Source organism: Takifugu rubripes, chromosome 19, assembly GCF_901000725.2.
Source record: "Takifugu rubripes chromosome 19, fTakRub1.2, whole genome shotgun sequence".
Lineage (NCBI taxonomy): Eukaryota > Metazoa > Chordata > Actinopteri > Tetraodontiformes > Tetraodontidae > Takifugu > Takifugu rubripes.
In genome coordinates this window covers 13,958,830-13,977,301 of record NC_042303.1, presented here as the reverse complement: position 1 = coordinate 13,977,301, position 18,472 = coordinate 13,958,830, and the positions used below count along the sequence as shown (strand labels likewise).

Sequence of the window (18,472 nt, the reverse complement as noted above, 5' to 3'; positions counted from 1 at the left end):
ACAAATCGTCTAAGGGGCCGATAGAGACAAGTAGATTGAGGGGGGGCAAGAGGAAGGAGAGAAGACCAGGCAGGGAGAGAGAGAGCACGCGTAGTTATTGCCTAGTTTTCAGAAAGGTTGTTTTCATTACCTCAAAGGGCATGCTGGGTGATAAAAAGTCCGATCACTCTGCTCGGTACGTAAGCCCACCCTTTTAGCTGCAATTAAAATCCCATGTGGGGGGGGTGGTATGTAGGTATTCAGGTTGGTTTTCATCCTTTAATGTCAGAAATTACCATTTAATAAAGTAAAATCTGTGTTAAGCGTGTTTGTGCGCATCTGCTGCTGTTTTTGCACGTGACCCACACAGATTAAATCCATCCACTTCTGTGACTCAGGCATCATCTACTCAACTGAGTGCAGTTTAATTGAATTTTCCATTAATTCTGATGATAATTAGTCCCCATAGCCGATCCAGGTTGCATAGTAGCTTATTTAATTACCCAGCTGAAACAGAGAGAGCCTGTGTGCAAAGTCATTCCCGTGAGTGTGGATAATTTTACCTTCATTAAAAGAGTTTTATTAAAACCTCAGCACCTTCACAACACAAAACCACCGGAAAGGACTCCAGAAACATTCCATGTTTACTAAAGTTTAACTATACAAATTCAAAACAGCCTGGAATTGTTTTCACGTCTCCAAACATTGCCACAGAACTGTCAATCTCCTGGAACCATCGATTAGGACCAGAGGCAAAAACAAGAAGGTGGGAACAGCTCCAGCTTAAGCCTCATTGAGGAAAAGACAAACACCCAAAATAAAGTTTATGGTTCAGTTGAAAAACTTATATCTCTTTTTTTACATCTACAGTTAAAAATCCAAATCATCCCATTGTGACTGGGAGCACGGGTGCAGAAGGATTGTCTCTGACACATCTGTGGTCCCACTCCCATATGGTCAGTCGGTCAGGATTCCCAGTGGGCCGGAATTACCTCTCAATATGGGAATTTTTCAGGTTACGACTAGTTCTGATGACAGCTGGGGGAACCTCACCACTGGCTAAATGGGCGGTCGGATTCTGCAAATGTCAGAACTTTCATTTACCCAGAATTCAGAGGAATGGAATTAAGAAAAAAACTATTTGATTGTTTAGGACTATTCAGATCACCAAGAATGCTTAAAGGAACCGAAGCCAAGAACAATTGTCCGAGCAATAGCTTTTACCAACAGCTCAAAGGATAGTTAAAAAAGAAGGCTAGGACTTAACAAGGTGGCAAGATAACAAGCACAACAGTGTCATCTCCCATATGGTCTAGAGGTCAGGATTCCTGGTTTTCACCCAGGCGGCCCGGGTTCAATTCCCGGTATGGGAAGTTGCTTTTTGGGGCTTATTCTTAGGACCTTTAGCTGTAATTAAATAGAATGAAGCTGGCATCAGGGGAAAACTCTTGAAATATGTGGAAGTATAAAGATACCTAACAAGAATTTATGAAGGATTCCCAATTCTCTCCAGCATCATTTAGAAAAGAGCAGGACCCCGACCCAAAAAAAAAGATGCATTGCAAAATAAAAGAAGATGTGAGCATCTGTGAAGGGGACGAAATTGAGCACCTGGGTTTGGTGATGGGCCACAATCTATTAGAGGACACATGCTGGAATAAATGTACTGGAATACTCTTAAGCAAAATGTGAGAAGTTGAAGTACCATAACTGTCGTGGTAGTGCGTCCTCCTCTCCACATCAGCCTGATTTCATTACATTGTCTAGAACAGTGGAAACACAAACCACCCAGGTCGATAAATTCCTGGTCTAAAAGTTCCTGGGGATGTTGGTGGAAAAGGGACTATTAGAAAATCCTTCCATCAGTTTCAGAGCATATGAGTCAGCTGTTGCACTAAAACACAACCATAGAGAGAAAAGGAAGCCAAAAGCTGACTCTGCTTTAGACAGCTACAGCTAACAACTCTAATTTCTCCTCCCTACTGTAAAGTTTTAAAAAAGTAGTTTTTCCATTGCTGTTCTGTGGTTCGGCTGTTAAGTTGCTGTTTTTAGGTCAATCGATGGCTTATAAAAGTCGACAACTGCTGACGTGTACGCCCCCAAACTACTAAATCCACCACTGCGTTGGAGAAAATGTCTCCCTTCATCATCACCCACAGTCCGGCCATGTATTTTCATTCCTTTACATCCATTCAGAATCAACATGAACAGCGTGTGACATTTATTCAAGAGCCGGCACGTTCGCAGCCTCTGATTTCCCCGACCGTCAAACAAAAGCCTGGTAACACAGGAGATTTAATCATACGTGAGCGCACCCTCTGTTCTGGAACAACATTGACTCTGCATTGCTATCAGCCTTCTTTTAAAGATCTGAGAACGTCCCGCCACACTCGTAATTAAACAAAGCAGCAGCTAAGCACTCCTCCATTCAGACTGGCCCTGTGGGCATTGGCGCGTCGCACGTGCAACGCCGCTAAAGTAGAACGGTGGGATACGAGCGGGGAACTTGAATTTTAGCTTCTGTCAGCGGCACTCTGAGGGCGTAAACTGGGTCCACCTTCACTGACTCGTGGTGAAGTCTAATACTCCGAGCTGTCAGGAGTGTCCTGGTTTGTGCAGCAGTGTGGCAGCGCACACTTGGTGTAAGCGCGCTGGCAGGTGGACACTGCATGTGTGTGTGTGTGTTTGTGTGTGTATTGTCAGATTCAGCTCATCTGTCAGTGTAGTGGATTATTTCTTGAGAGACCAGAATTGGCTTCCCTGAATCAGGCCGCCATCAATCTTCCACAGCGGCGGCAGGGCGCTGAAGGCGCGATAGAGCGGAGGCTCATGGGAAAGAGCAGTCATGCTTGTCGAGCAGGTGACGCTGCGATCAGGCGGGTCCTTTCCTGGCCTCCACTTCAGCGGCGAAAGTAGGAAAATAATGCAATCTGGTGACATTTATCTCTTTGGTTACGTTTTCGATTTAACCATCAGGATTTGTTAAACAGCGTCGGACGCGTCAGCCGGCTTGAGGATCCGGTCAGCGCACAGCTCCACGCTCAGCACTCCCTTCCACAAATACCCACGCAGCCATTTGTCTTTATCTCTGTCAGTGGGTGAGGAGTTCTTGTACCGTTCCGACAGCAAGTGGGGCCTCCATGCCAACGTGCACATTTATATCAGGTGGTGCTTTAAGTGGTTCCGGACGCCACACGGCCGCTTCTCTGTTATAGCCTGTGGCAAAACCGCAGGATCTCTCAGCCATCCGGAAGCCCCCGCAGGCTGTCGGTTCTCTCTCCCGACCCCTTGGTGCTATTTCTGTGCACACCGGCACCGTGTGGCTGCAATGCTCTATGCTAACACACGATTAGCATACAGTGGGCTGTGGTACGAGAAAAAAGTAAAGTGAGTCAGCTGGTGACACAGATGAGGGCTGTCGCACAGGTGTTCAAATGCAGCGTCCCCCCCCCCCCCCCCCCCTCACAACTCCCTGCTTGGATGCAGGGTGCACAGCAGACAACGACGCAGCAGGGACAAGGAGGGAGCGGCATGACGGTTTATTCCAAAACAACTCACGCAGTGGAATCACTACACACAATCAAGAACGTAAGACACTTTTCGGGACAGCTTGCGTCCCCATCACTTAATAACATGCCAGAATAACAGGTCTTTTCATTTTCTAATCAAAGGAACTGCTTTAACCATTTTACAGCTTCACTGTCACAATACGGCACATTTTTACCCATCGTTCAGAAAATCAGAAGCATTATTAAATTACAGCAAAACAGCATGAAACAGACGGTTTTGAGACATTTTTCCTTCTTTTCCTTCCATGTCCTACATAGGCTTATCTATTTATATCTGGGGGTTCTGGCCTCAGTGAAACCAGAGTGCTGCTCAAATTATAAAATCAATTCCAATTCAAATATTCATCATAGCATTTCAATTCGGAGAAGGCCGTTCTGGTTAGATCGGTTAACGCCACGCCACAGCCGAGGAAGATTGATGTCAGCTTAATCCTCTTAGCAAAACATGATATACAGTAAATTGTACAGTTGCCGAGCAGCGGCTGGAGGGGGAAACGTGCGCTTTCGTCAGCTTCCAGCTGAGAGGGAGCGTGATCGCCTGAATATTACCACGCAGCTCCAGATTGCAGCGCCGATCCATCAGAGGTAATCTGATCTACCCCAAACTTCTTCTTTTTTTTAAATAAATTTGTGCGGCAATATCCCAGATTTCATTTGCCTTCATTTTTAATGTCAGGACACGCGCGATTGCGTATTTCCTGTGCAGCCAGCAGATCCATCTGACGGGAGGCGTTCCAGACAACCCACAGCTACAACTCCTCTTTGCATGAATAACTCTACTAAATCTACCTCAAATGAGAGTGTGTGTGTGGGTGTGCGGGTGTTTGGTGGGGGGGCTTTTATGTTTTCTTCCCTTCTTCTCTTGTGGGACCTCTGCATTATTCAGGAGACACTTACTGAGCCTTGCACTTCCTTGTACATCTTTGGCACCAAGCTCCACTTGCCAAGCAGTCATAAAGAAAGAAAAGTCGGAAAAACTGGGGGTCGGCCTTTAAAAATTCATCCCAAACTCTGTGTTGCTCATCCCTTCACCCCCCCGTGCCAATTAATGAGAGCAAGAGGCTTTGAGAACTTTCTATCATAGCAGGGATTTTCACGTGTCAGCGCTTCCGGAGAGAAAGGAAGTCGGTTCTCTGACGTGTCGCTTAAAAACCATCCGCGTTGGGACGCCGGAGCACCAAATTCGACACCGGATTTCGCTCGCCTCTTTTGTGCTTTGCTTTCCCCTCCCAACGAAGCGCCACCGCGCGAGCGAGGCGAGAGGGAGATAGCGTCAATGTTCAGCAGCTGTTTCTGGAGGGGAACCTTCTGTTGGAGAGTTCAGCGGCGAAGTAGCGCTCATTGTTAGCAGCTTAGAGAAAGCCTCAGCCTCAAAAAAGCGCCGCCTCCCCGTCATCCACTACAGGCGATGCTGGTAAGCTTCACCATAATCGGAGAATTAGATCTGCCTCACTGTCTACCCTCACTTTCTGCCCCCCTACGGTGCAAAAGGCATTCGGGGCTTAATTGCAGAACATTTCAGCGCGCAAAAAAGGGAAACATGTGTCATTTCCTCCTAAGCAGCAGTGATCAAAGCTCCCTTAGCTACCAGCACAATAACAGAATTGTCGCCTCCATTCCCACTCATATCAGTCTCCCAGCGAGTTTTCGTATGTAGCTATAATGAATCTTTACACAGAAACCATCTCCGTTTGAGTTAATTTGGTGTTTTCGTACGGCTTTTGAACTCAGGCCTACAATAAAACGCACACACTCACCATAATCCTGCCTTAAATACTGTAGCCTGGAGTGTGTGCATGACTAAACATACAAAAGTAACCTGCAATCTGCAGCGCCACTAACGGCCTCGCTCTTTGCTCGTTCTGACTGCGAGCACAGGTCATATCCTGACCCAGCCCGGCCGTCGCGTTCAGAGAGCTGCGGCTAACCCTGATCCGGTCCCCTCCGGCACACGGGAGGGAGTGACGGGCGGTGGCACCTACCCAAGGTGAGGATGTCGGTGTGGCCGGGCCGTGCCACGTGGTGCTGCTGGATGGTCTGGTAGAGCGTAGCCTGGCAGAAGAGCAGGAAGCCCAGGCTAATCCAGACGGCCAGCAACCAGGACATGGTGGGACGGAGCCTGCAGGAAGGTGCGGGGGAGAGGGAAAGATGGACAGAGAGGTGTGTTACACTATATGAGGATGACACACTAACCTTATGAGCTCCGACAGTCTGTAGGACGTAGATGTAGTTCACGCCTGATCTAAAAACACGTACTGCTGATCATCCCTGCATCAGCATCTCAGATGCTGAGTTTCACCACCTGACAGCTGCTGAGAGCCAGCATATGGAGACACACCTCATCCCTCAATGAAAGATGAGGCTCCCCTCCTCTCCAGGCATTACGTCTCTCCACAGTTGGAAATTTAACCTCGTAATCCCGCCTCCGTTAAACAAACAGTCGTAGGAGGTGTTAAACTCTAAAACTACAACTTTCTGCGTGTTTACGTTTGACTGCTCGTGCAGTAACTTTGTTATTTTAATGGATCTAAAGTTCCCCTGGCTTTGGATGAGCAGGACCCAGGGACAGGTCCAACCCCAATTAGCTGCTTGTTTGGTCCAAGTGGGCCACTCTGCTCCTGATGTGCATCTAATATGCAGCTATCTGCCCAAATGGCTCCTGCGCCCTCAGTGACATTGAGACTGATTAATATTCTATGAAAATTAAGCATATAATTAGGAACAGCACATTGTAAATCCCCACCCCAGCAGCAAATCCAACTTAATCCCGCGGTTTTGTGCAAATGTGAACTGGTCCCATGAGCACGGCCCCTCCTCTCTCTCTTTCTCTCTCTCTCTCTCTTTCTTAAAACACGCATCTTCCCAGCTGATGCATATTTAGAGGGATCGCGGCGCTTGCGTGGTTAACAGCGTGTTGCGTGAAGACCATCTCGGGTCTTCCGAAGTCGGTTAGGCTGGGAAAAAAAAAACGTGGCTAGAACCGGCGGCACGACGCGAACTTAAGAGAGAAGAGGAGTAACACAGACGGCTCTTTATCGTCTCTGTGCGTCTTCGTGGCGCAACAGACCCCCCGGTTTCTCAGATATTGCACATAAAACACAGCAGAGGATCGCGTGTGAGTTCTTCCTGAGGCAGACAGCAGACACGCCTGCAGGCACCTGCGTCCACTCATCACTTTACATCAGATATTCCTTAACTTTTTAATAACCGAATTTCGCTAAAGAATAAGAACATTAACAGGCATCACATTTGAAACATTGATAATGCTCAACCGTCCTGACCCAAAAATGTCACATTAAATAAAATGGATCAATTTGGACCATGTATAATTTGAACCGGGAGAATCAGCATTACGCATCCATCTCAGCACGCAGGAGACGGTGTTGTGCGTGTCAAACCCTGCTCGTCTCCTCAGTTGAAACCCCGGAGCCTCCTCACACTCTTACCTGAGCCGAGTGCGCAGAAAGGAAAGAGCTCAGTCGGAATCACCGCCCGCCTGCTGTTCAGCAGACTCAGTCCTCTGTCTTAAATCCATCCATACTTTGAAGCCGCTGGAATTCCTCTGAAGCGCGACGCGCGCACACGTAGGGCCAAAAATGCTTTACTTCTTCTCAAAATTATCTCCTCTGGCCGCAGTTTCTGTGGAAATCCGCGTCACCAAAAGCGAAGCACCCGAGAGTCTAAAAGTGCCTGGTCTCTGAGTGATGGGATGCTGCTCATGTCACCACTCTCTCGGCCACGCTGGAACAGATCTCGTCCCCCCTCCTCCCGTCTCCCGCCACGTTAGAACTCCTCCGCCGCGCTGACAGGGAGCTAATTTACCTCCCCCACTTGTCGCCTGCGCCCCGCGCTCTCGTGGAACGACTGCTCCGCCTGCTCCCGGCTGCTCATGGAGAAGCTGTGCGCCACGGTCTCCTCGCCGGCGCACTAAGTACAGAGAGCGTGTCAGAGAGGCAGGGCGAGCGTGCGTGCGCGTGTGCGTGCGCTCGGGGTGGGAAAACAAACCGCACCGAAGCCCAGCTGGAAAGAGAGCGAGGACCGAGAGAGAGCCGGATCACATGCCTTAAAGCAAGCCTGCCCACTTCTGCATCAGGACTTCATCAGCAAATACAGTGTGTTCCATCAGCCCCCCTCCCCCCGCACATCACAGCCTCCCGGTTCCAGCCCTGGCCCGGAGACGCGTGGTGGTGTGTCGCCCTCAGCTCGCTGCCAGTGCGTCTGAGTGAGCCAGAGAGGGTGTTGGGGGAGAAGATGTCATCAGTGTGCCTTTTTTAGTCAGTGCCTTCCAGCATCCAAGGGCTGAAAGTTAAAATGTGCTCAGAGCATCGTACTTTTAATAGAAAGCGGAGAGCTCCGACCAGGCTCTGCCAGCGCCATGGTGGCCCCGGCCAGTTTGGCCCTTTGTGGCCAGTTGTTAGTGTGACGAGTGAGGGTTCTCTTCCACCACCTGTCCTTTCTGGATGTTTCCCACCTCTGTCAGCTGCTGTCATGCCCATTGTCATTGGGGTCTGTGCGCGTTGGTGCCAGTTTCCACCACATATTAAAGGCAACCAGGGCTGTTGGCGTTCCAGATGCTCCCCCCCTCCCCCTTAGTTTAGTATACTTGTGATCAGAAATGTATGGCGGATGCCAGTCCCACGCACCTGCCACACGCGTGACTCAGAGTCTGACATTTCGCAGAAAACGAACCCTCTGCGGCTCATAAAACGCGCAGCTGAGGGGCTCAAGGATCTGGCAGACAGCGAGGACGGTGGCGGCGGCGCTGTGGGGGAGTACAGATGGAGGAACCTGACGATGAGTATTGGAATATACACCGCGTACGAGCGCGCTGGCCGCAGCCTCCTCTCTGTGCACGGTCGCTTTGCAGCAGAAAGATCAGCCTCTGATAAGCTGATGCTCTTTGGGAGATTCCACAGGAGCCCAGCTAATGGGAGGTGATCAGACCCATGTTCACAGGCCCACAGGCCTCATAGGTGAGGGGGGATTTGATGTCTTTGAAGACAAAAGTGGTGACAATGTTCACGCCGCCGAGCTAATAAGAGCCTGTTTACTGTTTACGCTCCGACGATGCTACGCTGGGATGGCACAAAATCGCTTGATTAGCAACAAATGGGATTATTTGCACTTGGGCCTGGTTGTAGATATCTGCCTTTGTTAGCGGCGTTAATAGCGTTCACGCTCGGATTTCAGTTTGTCCTCGATGTTTAACGTTCTTACCACGCGTCCCACTGGACTGAGATGAAGCGGGTCCACAAACAGGCCCTCGGAGGGCCACTTATTAATGGAAGGATCCAATTACAACCTCGCTGCTACATGGTATCAACACGGCCCCGTCCTTTGCGTCTCCATGCATTTGATTTGTTGTGGCCTCCTATTGTAATGAGCTGGGAGGACTGTCCAGGAGAAGAGAACTACATAAGGACGCCTGCGTCCCCGCTCAGGAGCTTCCATCATTTGCACACAGCTGGCGCCTCAGCCCGTGCCAGGATCCAACCACCGCCGGCCAATCACCAACCAGACTTGGTTTGGCTCTGGACAGTCTGCTGAAACCAGCCATGCCAGTATCCCCCCCCCCGTCTCTCCCCATCTTCCTGTCTCATTCTGCCTCTGTCACTGGGTAATCGGAGCCTTTCTTCCAGTCCAACACATTAGCTTTAATGCGGACCCGCTAACAACAGCTTTATTCTTTTCCTAAACAATCAAGTCGGCATCAGGTTTTTCTTCTTCTTTTGATGAGATGAAATCGCATCATGAAGCGCTAAAATTGGGCAAAAGACACAAGTGGAGGAAGATGAGTGAGAAAGACGTCAAGTCGGAGGCAAAGAGAGAAATTTCATTTGGAGGAAGTCTGCAGCCGTCCGTGGGGCTCAGCGGCTAACGGTAAATGGAAGGAGATGATTAATGAAATCGCAGGAATGTGATTGAATTTGCATTCACAGGTGCCTGATTTTTCTCACAGGGTTTATGTTACCGTGGAAACCTAACTTTGAAGGGGGTTTTGAGTTCATAACGCCCTGCACACCAGCCTCCTCTTTTTTGATTTAATGAAGTCATCATGGGGGAATAAACATCTGCTGAAAATGAAAATAAAATAAATCAAACCCAACCAAACATCCCAGTCTGATAGTTGATGACACGCTTCACCCTTAAATTGGACCATTTCTGCTTAATGGAATAATGTTGATGTTCAGCATCAATGGAAGTCATGTGACACACAGATAAATAATAAGTGTTCGGGGCTAAATGAAAGGAGAAAAACATAATGAACACAACGCAAGAGGAAGTTTTCTCTTCCTAATGTGGTTTTAAAGCATCGGATGATCAGTTGGTTTATTCAGTCAGTATAAATGCATTTATTTTTCTAAATTAAAAGTATTTTTATCCCTACACTTAACAAATACTGATGACGTGTATTAACATAAGGCTTTACTTTATTTATAGGAAAACATCCAGAAAATCATGGTGAAATCCTAATATTGAAATAATTTGTAGCCACTATATTTCTTTTCAGGTTTTCTGGACTTTAATTAGTCCTCTGTTGTGTCATTTGTGTTAAGATTCCACAATTCAGTTTAAAGCGGTTGATCAATAAGCTAATTATACCAGTACGGACTGTAATTGTGATGCTAATTCTTTCTGCTGTTGTGATTCATCATCAAGCTGCTCGTTAGTGTTTCACAAGGCTCTAGTTCTGATTGGTGTTACATATGTGCACTGTTCCACACTTCTCTTCCCCCAACACAATTAAGCCAGTTTGGAGCAGCAAAGTTCCTTTTGTTTTACAAGCTTCACTTCAAAAATAGAGCCAAAGGAGAGTAGCAGCCAGAGGTGGATGCACGAGATCCAGACTGAAATTCAGCCGGACCGAGCCGAGGAGCTGCAGGAGGAACGTGTAGGACAAGTGTTGAAACAAAGTCATGAAAAGTGAAGTGGAAACAGGATGGGTCCGACCCCCGTACCCCTCCTGCAAACGTCATCAGACCGACTTAAATACATTTCCAGAACGTTGAGGTGAAGTGAAAACACAGATTGAATTTCTTCTTTTCTCTATAATCTTGTAGGCACAGACCAACAGATCAAACCCTGCTGCCACCAGCCCCCGTGCTCCCGTAACATTAGATCACAACGCTGAAGTCCTCGCTGGCTCTCATATGCTGCACTTCCTCCAGCAAAGGTCGCGATGTTAAACTCGGAGATGTTTGAATAAGGCTTCTGTGCTCTGTCGCGCTCCAGGAAGTACATGATTAGACCAGAAAGCTCTCACTTTGTCGCCTTCTTGCTGCCCACAATGAAACCATCACCTTGTGATCTGTGGAGATCTCTGATTAGATCCCAGCAGACCCGCGGCAGGTTACCGTCGTGCAGAGCCCTTCATGGATTCCTGACTTTCCAGCATCCTAAAACTGCCATCTTGGCTGCTGTCCGTATTCCAAACAAGCTGGACGCGAATGTGTTATTAGCACTCGTGCAGGTTTAGACGAAGCAAATGTTTATCAGAGTTAAAACGGGCTCATCAACGGGATTTTTAGTCTTGAAAGCGTCGCCGTGCCGCTGCACGTACGTCGAACTTGACTGGAATGTGGCTGCGGCACCTCCGGAGGTCACAGCAGGACTTTCTTTCCCCCGCTGCTCCAGAATGGAGGAATAATTGAGCGACCGTACGGCTGCCATGGAAATGCCCCGTTCACAGAACAATAAAAATGTCCTCTCCCTCTCTCTGTAATTGGACCGGGGACGGTGGGCTTGAGTTCCAGCCCGCGGAGAGCGCCTGTGGAACGCAGCGCTTCGCACGCCACCAAGAAATAGATGAGACAGGGGACCTAACCAAAGGGTGGGGGGGGGGGTGGGGTGGTAAAAATGAGTGATGCTGATAAGATCGGCAAAATAAATAAATAAATCAAACTTTCCACTTCTGCGGCGGCAGGCTTCCCTCCACGCCGCCTAATTGAAATCGGCGACTGATGTATTTGATGGCGCGTATTTGAAGTTTCCGGCTCGGAGCCGCCATCCTTCCACACGCACGTGGAATTTCACCAGTGGGGTGTGATTAACGGGGAAAGGCAGCCGTCGCGCCTCCTGCGAGTTTTAGTGATTGTCTGTAAACTCCCGGAATCTAACGTCCTGCAACAAAACGTGCAATTTATATTTTCCTCACATCCGGCCTTGGATGTCTGCTCAGGGGTGTTGACAAGATCTGTAAACAAGACAACCACATATTAGCGCTGCATAAATGTGCCGTGTAAGCAAACAATTATCCTGCTCTTGCATATGTAAAGGTGATGACTGTAATGATAAAGCCATCAGGTGTGGAGTTAGCGTCAGTCGTATAGGCTATACTGTCATTATATAGGTTATACTGTCATCCTATAGGTTATACTGTCACTGTATAGGTTATACTGTCATTCTATAGGTTATACTGTCACTGTATAGGTTATACTGTCATTCTATAGGTTATACTGTCACAGTATAGGTTACACTGTCATTCTATAGGTTATACTGTCACTGTATAGGTTCTACTGTCATTATGTAGGTTATACTGTCACTGATAGGTTATACTGTCATTCTATAGGTTATACTGTCACTGATAGGTTATACTGTCATTCTATAGGTTATACTGTCACTGTATAGGTTCTACTGTCATTATGTAGGTTATACTGCCATTCTATAGGTTATACTGTCATTCTATAGGTTCTACTGTTATTCTATAGGTTATACTGTCACAGTATAGGTTATACTGTCATTCTATAGGTTATACTGTCACTGTATAGGTTATACGGTCACTGTATAGGTTATACTGTCATTCTATAGGTTATACTGTCACAGTATAGGTTACACTGTCATTCTATAGGTTATACTGTCACTGTATAGGTTCTACTGTCATTCTGTAGGTTATACTGTCACTGTATAGGTTCTACTGTCATTATGTAGGTTATACTGTCACTGATAGGTTATACTGTCATTCTATAGGTTATACTGTCACTGTATAGGTTATACTGTCATTATGTAGGTTCTACTGTCACTGTATAGGTTCTACTGTCATTCTATAGGTTCTACTGTCATTCTATAGGTTATACTGTCACAGTATAGGTTATACTGTCATTCTATAGGTTCTACTGTCATTCTATAGGTTCTACTGTCTCTTCTGATCTTCCTCGGTGCGTATCTTCACCTTCCTCACCTTTTGCTTGCTCACCCTCACCTTTATATCTTTCACCTGGGACTCTCTCACTCCTTATCTCTCAGTTATGCCTCAGTGTCTCTCGCCCGTCTCCTTCCACCTCACCTGTGTGTCCTTCTGCTGCACCTGCATCTGTCCATCCTTCACCCGCGTCTGCTTCCCCCTCACCTGCAACTCGTCTCTCTCTTAATTGTGTTCAGTCTCACCCTCCCTCACCTGTCACTCTATCTCACCTGTGCCTCGTTCCCCCTCACCCTCCCCTCCCTCCTGTACGGAAGGTGCCGCTCCGACTGTTCACTCTTCCTGGCTGACTCTCAGGAGTGGATCCAGATCTCTGCTGCTGTGTCTTTCAGTCACCTTTTAAAAATCTGCTTTAATGAAACTTAACCTGGTGTGTTGTTACACATGTGGCCCAAATGAGCTCCACCCCCCACCCCCACCCCCACATATTACCATCTCCACCCTGAGATACCAATGGCCCCTAATTGACTGCATCCGAGGGTAATCTGGGTCTGAAAATGAGTTCCTCGCCATATGAGCGGAGGACGGGTTTGGCCGCCACCTGAGCTCGTTGTTATTTCACTACTAACAAGTTCGGCTGACGGAGGATAAAAAATGTCACAGCAGACTCCCACGCTGCGCTTTTCTCATTATTCCTCTTTAATTGGAGGATGTACACAGCGTCCAGAGCTCCCACTCACCGGAATCCTCCGCGACAGCGAGTGCGTCGTTACCGCCTGCGGTGCGCCACAGGTTCGCTCCCCTTACCTTATTTGTTGAACCGGTCGGGTCTGATCTGGTTCTAACCTGAACAAAACACCCTTGGGGGTCACCTTGAAGGCCGATAGATGGATACAGTTTTCAGTAGAATGGATTGAGACAAAAGAGTGAGAATCCTGCTGCTGAGCCCGTGCATGCAGGTGCATGATTGTTCTGGACGTTAATTTGTGCAACCGGTTTCAGGAATCCAAAATTAGAGCCAGTGGAGCGGTCCGACCCTTCATCTGGTGCAGGGGTCACCACCCTTTTTGAAACCAAGAGCTACGTCATGGGTACCGAGTCGTGTCAAGGGCTACCGCTTGACACACTCCTCTAAAATAACAAATTGTGTGTGTGTGTGTGTGTGTGTGTGTGTGTGTGTGTGTGTGTGTGTGTGTGTGTGTGTATCAATAACTTAGAGTGGGTAACAGAAAAGATCAATATTCAACACTTTATTATTATTAATCTCAACAATTGTTCAGATGATCACTTCTACGTTTTAACAGAAGAAAATGTGGAGTTTTCACCAGACCCTTTCAACCATAAGAAACTAAACTATTTTAACAATTCATAAACTATGTTGAACCATGTTTTTAAAAATTATGCAACATTTAAAAAAAAGTAACGTTCATATTGAATAAATCTTAACTGAACAAATCTACTGCAATTCTGCTCAAAATCTGTTAATTTACTGTCTTCTTTTTGCCATGTTTTTGGGGTAGAAAATTGCCCTCCACTCACCATCTTCACTGCCCGCTAGTTTATTCTCCACAAGCGCAAAGGTTCTTTCATGCGCACAATACTGACCTTTGAACTAGGTCAGAGTTCACCTTCACTTTAGTTATATATTTTTTTATTTTTAAGACATTGTCATTTTAAAATCTATGTAAAGGCAGGTGTGATTTAAAAAAAATAGCGGTAGAAAAAATGTTCTTAGAGGCACCTCACTTGCGAGTTTTGCTATTTTTAGAACAGGCTTGCGGGCGACTCATGTGGTCATTGTGGGCGACTTGGTGCCCACGGGCACTGTGTTGGTGACCCCTGATCTGGTGCAAACAAAAGCACCCAACCTACGCTAACCTGAGTTAGGTTAGCTTCATGCTTTAGTGTTAGGAGCAGAATCCCTGAAGGGATTATTCTGCTCCCCGACCTTTGACCCCTGTGTCAGCCAACCATGAGGGCCATCACCCAGACAGAAGCAGAGGAAGAGATGATAAACGGAAATGGTGGTGGTGCCGGTTGGGGCCACATTGGTGCCCATGACTCAGCAGGTCAGTGTTGTACATAGGGGCTGGATGCTTCTCCCCATCAGTCAGAGAACCAGGACGTTTATTTTCCATCTGCTGACAATTCTGATCCCTCAAAGGTAAAAGAAACCTTGAAGAAGAAACTTAGTCAGCGCTGAAAGCCAGACACCCAAGAGTTCCACCCACGAAGAGTCGTGTTTTCCATTAGAGCCGGAGAGGGACTGGCTGATTATTGAGAGGCAGCGGGATGACAAGCATACATTGAATGAGCATTATGGAGCCCACATCTGTCCAAAGGACTCACAAAAATCAAGTGTAAGCACGGCCCGGAGAGATGTGGAGCGGCTTAAACATGTTTTCTCATCACTTCAGCCGGCACTGGTGCTGCATTTATGTCTGTTTTAACTCGCGCGCTCGCCTTGAGTGGCGTGACAGAATGCACGCTTGCCATCCGGATGCTGCGAACTCTCTGAAAGGTCATTACAGACACTCGATTCCTCACATGATGACGAGCCATCCGGCCGTGGCGCGCCGCCCAAGCAAAACAAAATCTCGCACGAGCCTCAAAGGGAAAGCTCTGCCAGGGAGGTGTCCAATTTCGCCTCCCTTTCAGCGGCTGTCCGGCGGGCACGCCGGAGTGAAAGGAGCAAGATTGAGACGGGAAGAATGCAGAGGAGATTGAGACATGGAGAGGAGAGGTGTTTGGTTAGGGGCAGTGAAGGGTGGCGTAGAAACGGGCCAAAGTGGATCCACGGATACAACAGAAGTGGCCAGAAAAAGGTGCCGTGACGGTGGTGGATTTTTCTCCTTTCCCCCTTCTCCTCCAGCAACGTAGCGCTTATTTACTGCTGCCTCCTCATTTCCCAGCGGGACGGCAGGGAAATGAGCTTTTAAGTGGGATGCAATACATCACCTCCTGACACGGACGCCGGTTGTTGTTGGATGCCAATTTCTGATGTTGCGTTTTAAGATCAATTATTTATGCAAGTATTCAAATTCATCACGGCTAATTGCGGCGCTTCGTTCCCGTCATCCATCATGTCAACATCACTTTCTCCCATTTCAACTGGTGGGAACTGGGAAAGGTGCCAGCAGAGGAAACCATCAACTCACCCTTTTCTCACTTCTTTCTCTTTTTGCCAATATATTCATACTTAATTTACCGAACTACTATAGCTCAAAATTTAGATTAGATGGAAACTGGGTTGCTCTCCAGTTAGCGCAGGTTAGCCTGACTGTTTTAGCTGCTTCCCTGTCACATTCACGTACCACAAGCTTATTCTTTCATGTCTCATAAACCCGTTTGTGTTCAGGCTGAACGTTCATTTAAAAGCACCGAACTTTGGGAACCTGTAGAGCTCCGCCCGAGGTTCGTCACAGTCTCTTCCTGCTAGATTAAGCCGCGGAGATGCGTCGCTGCTTCCATTGTGCGGTTTAAGTTCCAATAATGAGACTCATTTTGTGCTGCAGCTAAAAGCACCTGGAGCTCACCAAGTGAATTAAACTGTCATCTGGAGTGGAAATACAGTGTATTGTTGTGCATTTCCTGTGGCAGGAGCTTTCACTATCTAATTGCTTTTATCTTAAACTAATGAAATACGAAGGCATTATGAGGCAATCAATTCAATTAACCTTTCATACCCAAAACATGTCATGTGTATTATACAGAAACATAATAATCCATGTTTCCTTCTTTTTTCTACACTATCTGAGTTTATTCCCTCAGCAGACTTGCCGCTCCTCTACATTAAGCTGCCCTCTGGTGTGATGAGATTTCTTCATCTAAAATCCATTCCACTTTTGAGGTAAACGCATTACAGACATTTTCCTTGAATTTGCGTGTTCCCGACTTTGTCCTTGTTTGTTTCACGACACACAAAATGCAATTAGGGTTAACAAGTCTGCGCTGGACGGACAGACGTCGCGCGGCAGCGTCGGCTAGCATGTTGAGAGGCTACGTGAGGAGGGAAACTGGGACGGGAGAAAAGTGAATGATGGCGAGATGTTTGTAGCAAATGAGCGGGAGACGCTAGCTGAAGACAGACCGGGGAAAGGAGGAGAGAGAGGACTGATTGACAATTTGCATCCTCTTCAGAGAGTATCAGGACACATGATTGAATCCAGTCAGGCTGAACCCATTAGAGACAGCGCCGCTGTCGGAGGCCGAGCGCTTCGGTGTCCCTGTTCCTCACCGGTCGCCATTTATATTCATGCCAGGACCGACTTATTGAGGCAGAAGAGGAGAAAAAAGAAAGAGGAGTCGAGCGCGCCTCAATTCATCATCTGTTTCCCATTTTTGTCAGCTGCAGACGTTCTCACAGGTGCCGGCATCAGTCACTTTAACCTGGCCGCTCGCATTTGCATGAGCTTTTCACGGGTCAGTTTGTCTATAAATTGGTTTGAGATTGCAGACATGGAAGATCTCAAACCAATTAAAAGCTCTGGGGAAAATGTTGAAACAGCATTGAGGAAAATGCAAAACGTGTTTGCATTTTCAAGTTATTAGGGCCTCCTCAGCATTTAGCCATGGCCGAGTCTCCAAGACGTCGGAATTCTCGGAGGTTCCCGGTACTTCTGAGAAGACACAGAAGACTCTTGAGGGTGTGAGAAGATGTAGAGTCTGTGGGCAGCTGGGAACAGTTCCTGACGGGCGCCCCACTCCTCATTTCTCTGTTCACCTAAACCAGACAGCGGCCTGAGAGTTTGACACGGTGACAGAGGGTGGTGTCCTCCGTGTGTCTCTATTAATCTTCACCAGCCATCTGCCAGAGCAGCCAAGGTGGAACCGGCTCATTTTCTTTCTTCTTTTGCTGAAAATTAGGAATTTCGTCTTCTTTTTGGATTGAACTCACCGGCAGGTAGTTGCAGGAAGTCGTCAATGAGACTAAAATCTTCCCCCGTTCCTGCCAGGCATAACAGGCCAGGACAGAAAAATGAGGTCAGGCAATGAGCCCAGAGGAGGCCGGCCCGCTCCGTCCTGTCCTGTACCTCGGAGGAGTGCGCTCGCTCACCCGCTAATTTGCACCGTAGACTGTTTTGATGGGGTCTGCTCTGGCGCCACTAATCCAGTTTTTGTCCGTTCTCTACATGCTTTGATGCAATTATCAAATTTTATAAGCCAATTTGGAGCAATTGAAGAATCCAGGAAGCCCGTGGAATAAATATGAACTCATAAATATCAAGGATGTTTCAAAGAAATAGAATTAGATGAATTTCTGTCATGGATCGGACCAAAGATCACCTTCCACTTTGCCCCCCCCCACCCCTCTCTCTCTCTCTCTCTCTCTCTCTCTCTTTGTGTGTCTCTCTTCTTTGTCCCCGAGGTTTAAAATAGTCAGAGGGATTCTGTTTGAGTTATGAATGTCCCAATTAGCACGAGCTGGAGGGAGAGAATCCTGAAAGTGCTGCTCAAATGTCTGCTGCGCTGAGAATGCAGGTCGGTCTTTATTTACGTGGACTTAATGCAGGCTATTGACTTCTCAGAGACCAAGATTAGGTCAAATATACTTCACTCACTAATGCGCGCCTAATGGTTCCACTATAGATTAGCCATACAAGGGGACGATCATAAATATTGCTCGATTCTAAAACATTTATGAGTGAAATTCGATGCCTTTGTTCCAGAGTAGGTAGCTTCAGATATGGTAGCTACACCGGGACTCGTGTTTTCCAGCAGGACATTTTCTACACTCAGCACAAGCATATCGATTCAGGTATCATTGAATATCAGCCTGGAAAAT

General features: G+C 47.4%; 1 protein-coding gene and 1 non-coding gene across 4 annotated transcripts in view; one reads left to right on the top strand and one right to left on the bottom strand.

The window, feature by feature from the left end:
• The window catches only part of tafa1 (TAFA chemokine like family member 1), a 75,804-nt gene extending 68,143 nt beyond the window's left edge, over positions 1-7,661 (bottom strand). For 2 of the 3 annotated variants that reach the window (XM_003973459.3, XM_011614078.2), the window contains exons 1-2: positions 6,995-7,659; positions 5,531-5,667 (exon numbers count right to left, since the gene is read on the bottom strand). In XM_003973459.3, coding sequence (XP_003973508.1) covers positions 5,531-5,654 — 124 coding nt within the window. In that variant the 5' untranslated portion in view covers positions 5,655-5,667; positions 6,995-7,659. Of the gene's footprint in view, positions 1-5,530; positions 5,668-6,994 lie in introns of all 3 variants that reach the window. The other variant, XM_029827163.1, reaches the window with a different exon arrangement.
• Positions 1,281-1,352, top strand: trnae-uuc (transfer RNA glutamic acid (anticodon UUC)). Its single transcript has one exon. It is a non-coding gene; the product is annotated as a tRNA-Glu (tRNA).
• Positions 7,662-18,472: the final 10,811 nt, after the last annotated feature.